The sequence below is a fragment of the Scyliorhinus torazame genome, chromosome 10 (genome assembly GCF_047496885.1).
Source record: "Scyliorhinus torazame isolate Kashiwa2021f chromosome 10, sScyTor2.1, whole genome shotgun sequence".
In the NCBI taxonomy this organism is placed as follows: domain Eukaryota; kingdom Metazoa; phylum Chordata; class Chondrichthyes; order Carcharhiniformes; family Scyliorhinidae; genus Scyliorhinus; species Scyliorhinus torazame.
The window spans coordinates 87,461,480-87,471,168 of NC_092716.1; the positions used below are offsets into that span (position 1 = coordinate 87,461,480).

At 47.7% G+C, this 9,689-nt stretch overlaps 1 protein-coding gene across 5 annotated transcripts in view; it reads right to left on the reverse strand.

The window, feature by feature from the left end:
* plekhg4 (pleckstrin homology domain containing, family G (with RhoGef domain) member 4) overlaps window positions 1-9,383 on the reverse strand; it is a 371,163-nt gene extending 361,780 nt beyond the window's left edge. For 4 of the 5 annotated variants that reach the window (XM_072518380.1, XM_072518379.1, XM_072518378.1 and 1 more), the window contains exon 1: window positions 9,244-9,383. In XM_072518380.1, coding sequence (XP_072374481.1) covers window positions 9,244-9,255 — 12 coding nt within the window. In that variant the 5' untranslated portion in view covers window positions 9,256-9,383. The remainder of the gene's footprint in view (window positions 1-9,243) is intronic. The other variant, XM_072518381.1, reaches the window with a different exon arrangement.
* Window positions 9,384-9,689: the final 306 nt, after the last annotated feature.

Here is a 9,689-nt window from a genome sequence, read left to right on the forward strand (position 1 = left end):
GAGGAAGTATAGAGGTACTTGGAGACCAACGACAACGGGGAGGTCCGAGTGGGGATGGTATGGGAGGCACTGAAGGCGGTGGTGAGGGGAGAGCTGATCTCCATTAGGGCCCACAAGGAGCGGAGGGAGCGGGGGGAGAGGGAGAGGCTAGTGGGGGAGATGGTGAGGGTAGACAGGAGGTATGCAAAGGAGCCCGAGGAACGATTTTTGAGGAAGAGGCGCAACCTCCAGGCCGAATTCGATCTGGTGACTACCAGGAAGGCGGAGGTGCAGTGGAGGAAGGCCCAGGGGGCGATTCACAAGTATGGGGAAAAGGCAAGCCGGATGCTGGCGCATCAGCTTCTGAAGTGGGACGCTGCGAGGGAGATCGGGGGAGTTAAGGACAGGGGAGGGAGTGTGGTGCGGAGTGGAGTTGGCATCAATGGGGTCTTCAGGGACTTCTACGAGGAATTGTACCTATCCGAGCCCCCACGGGAGGAGGGAGGGATGGGCCGTTTCCTAGACCAATTGAGGTTTCCAAAGGTGGAAGAGGGACTGGTGACGGGATTGGGGGCCCTGATTGGGCTGGAGGAGCTGATCAAAGGGATAGGAAGCATTCAGCCGGGGAAGGCACCGGGGCCGGACGGTTTCCCGGTTGAATTTTATAAAAAATATATGGACCTGTTGGGTCCGCTGTTAGTTAGGATCTTTAATGAGGCAAGGGAGGGGGGGGGTTTGCCCCCGACTATGTCCCGGGCATTGATCTCCTTGATCCTGAAGCGGGACAAGGATCCCCTGCAGTGTGGGTCTTACAGACCGATCTCCTTGCTAAATGTAGATGCCAAGGTGCTGGCGAAGGTCTTAGCCACGAGGATTGTGTGCCGCAGATCATTCATGAAGACCAGACGGGGTTTGTGAAGGGGAGGCAGTTGAACGCGAATGTGCGGAGGCTTTTGAACGTTATCATGACGCCGGCGAGGGAGGGGGAGGCGGAGATAGTGGTGGCGATGGACGCTGAGAAAGCCTTCGATAGGGTAGAGTGGAGGTAGAGTGGAGGTACCTATGGGAGGTGTTGAAGAGGTTCGGGTTTGGGGGGGGGTTTGTCAGGTGGGTTAGGCTGCTGTATGAGGTCCCGATGGCGAGTGTGGCCACAAACAGGAGGAGGTCCGAGTACATTCGGTTCCACCGAGGGACGAGACAGGGGTGTCCCTTATCCCCCCTGCTCTTCGCACTGACGATTGAACCCCTGGCTATGGCACTGAGGGAGTCAAGGAACTGGAGGGGGTTGGTGCGTGGTGGGGAGCACCATAGGGTGTCACTTTATGCGGACGACCTGCTGCTGTATGTGGCGGACCCGGTGGGAGGAATGCCGGAGGTAATGAGGATTCTTAGGGAATTCGGGGACTTTTCGGGGTACAAGCTCAACATGGGGAAGAGCGAGCTGTTCGTAGTTCATCCAGGGGACCAGGAGAGGGGGATTGGCGAGCTCCCACTAAAAAAGGCAGAGAGGAGCTTCAGGTATTTGGGAGTCCAGGTGGCCAGGAGCTGGGGGACCCTGCATAGGCTTAATTTTACACAGCTGGTGGAGCAAATGGAGGAGGAGTTCAAGAGGTGGGACGAGTTGCCGCTGTCCTTGACGGGTAGGGTGCAGTCAATCAAAATGACGGTGCTCCCAAGGTTTTTGTTCCAGTGCCTCCCCGTGTTTATCCCAAAGGCTTTTTTCAGGCAGGTTAACAGGAGTATAATGGGGTTTGTGTGGGCGCGAGGGACTCAGAGGGTGAGAGGGTGTTTCTGGAGCGGAGTAGAGATAGAGGGGGGACTGGCGCTGCCCAACCTCTGTGGATACTACTGGGCCGCCAATGCGACGATGGTGCGCAAGTGGGTGATGGAGGGGGAGGGGGCTGCATGGAAGAGGCTGGAGACGGCGTCCTGTGTGGGTACAAGTCTGGGTCACTGTCTGTGCGGAGTCTGCACGTTCTCCCAGTGTCTGTGTGGGTTTCCTCCGGGAGCTCCGGTTTCCTCCCACAGTCCAAAGACTTGTAGGTTAGGTGGACTGGCCATGATAAATTGCCCTTAGTGCTTAAGAGGGGTTATTGGGTTATGGGGATAGGGTGGAAGTGAGGGCTTAAGTGGGTCGGTGCACACTCGATGAGCAAAATGGCCTTCTTCTGCACTGTATGTTTTATGTTCTAATTCCTCCCCTAGATTAGGTTACGTTGATGCAATTGAGGAGTTTGCAGATATAAAACTGTAAAAATATAAACTATTGCATTGCCTTACCTGCATGTTGTGTGCATATGACTACCTCTAAAATTTCCTCAAGGTCATTTAGTACTAAGGAATCTTTTAAAGCTACTTCACGTACAAAATTAAGAAAATTTGTCAAATTCTCAGAAAGGAAATTTGCTAAAAACCACCAGGCTGCTGACCCATATGATGCTGAATAGAGAACGCTCGACTGCTCTCTATCAATCATAGTATTTACAGTGCAGAAGGAGGCCATTCGGCCCATCGAGTCTGCACCGGCTCTTGGAAAGAGCACCTTACCTAAGGTCAACACCTCCACCCCATCCCCATAACCCAGTAACCCCACCCAACACTAAGGGCAATTTTGGACACCAAGGGCAATTTAGCATGGCCAATCCACCTAACCTGCACATCTTTGGACTGTGGGAGGAAACCGGAGCACCCGGAGGAAACCCACGCACACACAGGGAGGATGTGCAGACTCCGCAGTGACCCAAGCCGGAATCGAACCTGGGACCCTGGAGCTGTGAAGCAATTGTGCTATCCACAATGCTACCGTGCTGCCCCCGTGGTGCATTGTGACAGCAGATTGGGTACCAATGACCGAAGGCTCCTGTTCAGCCAATTGCTTAGTGCTCTTATGATGAGCTTGCAGCACAGGAATTCTGCTCCACAAGGCACCAAGGTACATTCCAATTCAGTGTAAAGCATGCCCCCAAACCCAGGTGCCATAATCACATTGCAGTGCATTTCCTTCTGCACTCATTCACCGTCATTGTGCAATTTTAATTGTGCAGAGCTTTGCCTTCTTCGGCTGATGGTGAAAGATACTTTTGTAAGAAACATGTCATATGAAATAGAATAATCCACAGAGGAGGGCTGGCTCGGAGCAAAGAGATTTGAATGGCCATATACGCACAAATACAGCTGGGCAGAAAAGGCAATGATGTCATGGAGGAATAGCCTGGCATGGCTGTGCAGACCTGGCAAAAAATATCTGGACTAAAGCCTCAACTAAGTAATCCAAACTAATATAAAGGGATACAGTGGCAAGACTGAGACTTTTGGGAGAAGGGAAGCCTTCTGTATAATTTAAACATGATAATTTAGTAAAGGAAAACTGGAATCAAAGTCACTTTTGCGAGGGGGGAAACTGAACTAGTGCTAAAAATTAGCTGAGTAATGAGGAGAATACAAGGGAAATGCAAAGAGATTGAGGACTACTCAGAATTAAACATAGAAAAGGTTGAAGACCACGGAAAGACAAATCTTGAGTTGCTTCCAATGTATCAAATTTGTTGAAACTCACAAATATCATGACATTGCAAAGCATCATTAGTCATGTCCATTGAGAAATTAGAGCCTGACGACAAATTATTTTAAAGTAAGGGAATGGATCAGATTATAAAGTTAAAACTGCACATAGGCACGAATCCTCTGTTTTGACAGTGCAGACTGAGGGAAGAATGGTAACCAGTTTCAGAGATCACCCCCTGCTTTTCTTCAAATACTGCGATGGGATTTCTATAACATCACCTAAGCATGGAGGTGGAGTCAGAAATTATCAAACCCAAAGAGCAACTCCTCAGTACTGCGCTGAACACCAAAGTGCTTTCATGTATGGTGGTGGTGGCTGGATGTGGGAACAGCCGTTAATAATTGTTTGAGAATTATTTGCACACATTTCTTGCTCCTCTATTTAACAAAGAACAAAGAAATGTACAGCACGGGAACAGGCCCTTCGGCCCTCCAAGCCCGTGCCGACCATGCTGCCCGACTAAACTACAATCTTCTACACTTCCTGGGTCCGTATCACTCTATTCCCATCCTATTCATGTATTAGTCAAGATGCCCCTTAAATTTACTGCCAGCATTCCTCATTTTAGCAATGATAACTACTTGTGGGAAGTTTGAAGTAGTTTAACATGTCTCTTTGCAGCTCATACTGGAAAATATTAGCCACAGAGATCATGATAACTTCTGCCAGTAAGAAGTACGACCCAGATATGCTCCTGCAACATTTAAGTTCAGCCATTATCACAGCAGTCCACATCCCACCCCAGGCAGCAGTGAAGAAGGTGCTGGACGAATTGTACACAGCTATCAATAACAATGAAACAGAACACCCGGAAGCCTTGTTCATCGTGGCCGGGGACTTCAATCAACCAGGCCAACCTCAAGAGTGCACTGCCAAAATTCCACCAACACGTCTCCTGTCCCACCAGGGGCTCCATCACTCTCGACCACTGCTACACAAAAATCAAGGGTGCCTACCATTCCATACTTCAGACAATCGGACCATAAGACGGTGCTCCTTCGCCCGGCATACAAGCAGAAAACGTAAGCGGGAGAATCGGGTTAACAAGGTTGTGCAGTGCTGGTCCAAGGCAACAGAAGAGCTCCTATGTGACTGCTTGGAGTCAGTGGACTGGTCCATATTTAAGAACTCAAGTGACCAATGAGGATGCCACAACCGTCACAGACTTTATCACCAAATGTGTAGAACACTGCGTTCCAAAGAAAGCAGTACGCACGTACCCCAACCGGAAACCATGGGTGGGATTCTCTCAGCCCCCACGGGGCCAGGCCGGAGAATCCCCACGACCAGTGCTAATCGCGCCACGCCGCCCCGACGTCAGCATGTGATTCTCCGCAGAGCACCGCCATTAGCACCAGCATGGTTGGCGCAGCGCCGGACGGGGGCCGCTCTACGCGACTGGCCCGCCGATTCTAGACTCGGGATGGGCCAAGCGGCCATCGTAAAAAAGCCGAGGCCCGCCGGCGCCGTCCACACCTGCTCTCAGCCAGCGGGAACTCGGCGTAGAAGGGTTGGGGGGCAGCCTGTTGGGGGGTAAGGGGGTCCGAATTTTGGAGGGGGGGGGCCTCAGATGTGGCCTGGCCCGCGATAGGGGCCCACCGATCGTCGGGCAGGCCTCTCTGGCGAGCAGCCTCCTTTCTTCTGCGCCGAACCCTGTAGTCCTGCGCCATGTTGCGGCCGAGCTGGCGCATTGAAGGAAGCCACTGCGCATGCGCGCGTTGGCACCGGTGCCACTGCGCATGTACGGATCCCGCGGCGCCCATTTGATGCCGGGATCAGCAGCTGGAGTGGCGTGCACCGCTCCAGTGCCTTGCTGGCCCCCTGTAGGGGTCAGAATTGCTAATCCTGCGGCCGTGTTGACGCCTTCGCGTTTCTCGACGGCGTCAACACTTAGCCTCAGGATCACAGAATCCCTCCCCAGAGATTAATCGGAAGATTGACTCCTTACTGAAGGCCAGGTCTGAGGCGTTAATGTCAGGCGACCCTGATCTATACAAGAAATCCAGGTATGACCTCCACAAAGCCATCTGGAATGGCAAGAAGGAATATCAGACCAAGCTAGAGTCACAGATTAATGTCACAGACTGTCGCGGTAATGACGAGGCTTAAATAACATAACGGGCTACTAAGCGAAGCCGAACAGAATTTACGGCAGCAGCGCACCCCTCCCCGATGAACTCAATGCATTCTATTCTCAGTTCGAGCAGGAAACTGTTAAACCAGTCAACTGCCCAGCAGCCCCGGACACACCCATACCCACCATCACAGCTTTCGAAGTTAGATCGGCCTTCTTGAAAGTGAACCGTCGAATGGAGACGGGTCCTGATGGGGTCCCTGGTCACGCACTCAGATCCTGCGCGAACCAGATGGCAGATGTGTTTGCGGACATCTTCAACCTCTCCCTACTCCGTTTTGAGGTCCCCACCTGCTTCAAGAAGACCACCATCATACCGGTGTCAAAGAAGAACCAGCCAAAGTGCCTCAATACTACTGGCCTTGACATCGATCGTAATGAAGTGCTTCGAGAGGTTGGTCATGAGGCACATCCATACTCCCAAAATGTCTAGCTCCACTGCAATTCGCATATCGCCACAACCGGTCCACAGCAGACTCCATCTCCCTGGCCAACACTTATCTCTGGAGTATCTCAACAACAAAGACTCCAACATCAGACTCCTATTTATTGACTACAGCTCTGCCTTCAACACCATAATCCCAATCAAGCTCATATCAAAGGTCCAAAACCTAGGACTTGACTCCTCACTCTGCAACTCGATCCTCGACTTTCTGACCGATAGGCCACAATCAGTACGGATAAATAACACCACCTCCTGCACGATAGTTCTCAATACCGCGGCCCCGCAAGGCTGCGTACTTAGCCCCCTACTATACTCCCTGTACAAACACGACTGGCAACATTTGGCTCCAACTCCATCTACAAGCTTGCTGACGACACGACCGTATTGGTTGGGTCTCAAACAACAATGAGTCAGAATACAGGAGGGAGATTGCAATGACAACAACCTCCCTCAATGGCAGCAAAACTAAAGAGTCATTGACTTCAGGAAGCAAAGTATTGTAAAACCCCTGTCTGTTTCAACGGGGCAGAGGTAGAGATGATTGACAGCTTCAAATTCCTAGGTGTGCACATCACCAACAATCTGTCCTGGTCCACCCATGCCGACACTACGACCAAGAAAGCACAACAGCGCCTATACTTTCTCAGGAAACTAAGGAAATTCGGCATGGCCACATTGATTCTTACCAACTTTTACAGATGCACCATAGTAAGCATCCTATCTGGCTGCATCGCAGCCTGGTATGGCAACTGCTCAGCCCAAGACCGTAAGAACCTACAGAGAATCATGAATACCGTCCAGTCCATCACACAAACCTGCCTCCCATCCATTGACTCGGTCTACACCTCCCGTTGCCTGGGGAAAGCAGGCAGCATAATCAAAGACCCCTCCTACTCGACTTATTCACTCTTCCAACTTCTTCCATCGGGCAAGAGATACAAAAGTCTAAGAACTCGCAATAACAGATTTAGTTTCTTCCCTGCTGTTACCAGGCTCCTAAACGACCCTCTTATGGACTGATCTGATCTCTTCACACATCTTCTCTACTGAGTAGTACTACACTCCTGTATGCTTCATCCGATGCCTGTGTCTATGTATTTACATTGTGTATTTTATGTTTACCCTTATGTATTTTCTTTTCATGTACGGAATGATCTGTCTGAACTGTACGCAGAACAATACTTTTCACTGTCCGGTACACATGACAATAAACAAATCCAATCCAAAGTAGGTAGCAATACTTGTATCCACAGTATGTACTCATTAAACCTAATTTCCAACACCACCACAAAAACATCTAGGGAGTGAAATTCCACAGGGGTTCACATCCACTGTAACTTTGGCAGAAGAGCCATGAAAACCTCCAAATAAGCAGCATCGTGCCAGGAATGAGCTGTAAAACCCCTCAAAGCTTTACTTCCTTAAATTATCGACATCATAAATATTACTCAACAAACATTTATAGCAGCACAAAGCTCTTAATCCACCCAAAAACATTGCATTATAGGTAGCATTAATACCCTTTTCTCTCCTGAAACATTGTATCGCATGTCATAGAAAACTTTTGTTTACCCCACCCAGTATTAAAAGATAGTATTAATGTTTTCCCACTCATTCAACCATTTAAGTATAGATGAAATAAAACTCTTCCCACACCAAAATATGTTTGGTAGTATAGAATTTCATCCCCACCAAACATTTAATTGTAGTCGAGGTAAAAGCCTTTGTGCATTTTGAAAATAACTGATCTGCTAATATGATAGTTTAAAAACAGTAAATCTTTATGGAAGCCATACATCAAATGCAATATAAAACAGGCACAATTAAAAGATTTAACTTCCTACGCTATTTTCATTCTGTTCTTCATTTCACCTGGACAGCTTCCAGAACAAATAAAACACATTGTAGAAGTTCAAAAGAGGTTCTCTGTTCAGTCCATCTTCTGCCAGCCTGACAGCAACAATGTGTATACTCGTTCATGAACAAATAGGAATTTAATTGGATATCCTGACAGGGTCAACTCCTTTCACTCTCAAGCCAAATAACAGAGCAAGCCTGTTTGGAATTAGGTAGAAATAGCAATGTGGACGATTCATCACACTCCAAACATGTGTGGAAGTATAGAAAACCACTGAAATGTAAGAAAGCGTTTTGGTTGCTCAACACCACTAAATCTAATTCCAAAATGTTTTCCAATTCCTAGTATAAATGAGAACATCACCACTTGCAAGTTCCCGCCAAGTCACACACATCCTTTAACTGGAACTATATCATCAGTGCTTCACAGTTGCTGGATTAAAATACTAGAACTCCCTTCCTAACACTACTGTGGGGATACCTACACCATATCAACGTAGCAGTTCTTGAAGGTGGCTCGCCACCACCTTCTCACAAGCAATCAGGGTTGGACAATAAATGTAGGCGTAGCCAACGATGCCCACATCCCATGAAAAGGTGTGTTTTTTTTTTAAATGCAGTGAACATAGTTATCAACAAATATCAGGAACACATCATCATGCACACAGATTCGGAGTATCACTCTAGCTTGCTAATTTACTGCCCTGGCTTACTTTCCCAGTTATCATCTGAATTGTATCCTAATTCAAAAAAGGAAGGGTGACAAATGTCAAAAATCTGATCTTTTGCAGTTCTGGTGCAACAAAATTACAAAAAAAAACAATAAATCACAAATCCTTCTCTTTACAGCGACCAGAGCCAGCTATTCAACAGTGTTAACAGAGCACCAGCAAAGTTGAGCTTCAATTCAACTGTGATTTTTATCCGAAATAATTTGCACAATGTGTAAATAAAACATTTAACATAAGCATTTGGCCCATTTCTGAAAACATTAATGAAAGACCATGCAAAAAAAATGCATCAAACTTTTTTCACTAAAAAAGTTCATAGTAACTTGCGTGCTATGTAGCTTGCACAAAATAACAAAAAGATTTTCTAGCCTTTTACAACAGACCACAATCCTACTGTCTGGCAAAACTGCCGCAAACTTCTGACCACTGGGATTAAGTTGTCATACAAATACAGAATGAACAGAATATATATAATCCCTTTCACAATGAGGAATCAAAATATACAGGATACAAAATAGTCTGAAAGCTGTACCATTTTCTTCATGACATTCTATCTTCTCCAGCTGTATTTTACAATTTGACATTTCCCGTTTCCCTCCTTCAACTGGGATTGTTCCTCAAGACTACTGCTCACTGCTAAAGTTGACGAATACAGTGTAGCACACCAGCACCCAAAGCATGCAGCTGTGATCCAGCCTTTTACCACCGCCCCCCCCCCCCCCCCCCCCCTTCTCAAGGTTGCTAGCAATTCTAACTCATGACACATATGGTCAGCTGGGGACCTATTTAAGGAGACTCTAACAACCAACAGTCATTGCAGAATAAAGCAAACATTTAGGTTTCCAAAGCATACAAAGGCATCAAGAATTATCTGTGATTTCTTTTAAACTAGCTTAAAAGTAAAATTAAATTTTGGCTTTAGTATTAGTTGTCCTAACCCTCTGAAAAATATAAAGCATAAACAAGTATTGTGCATTT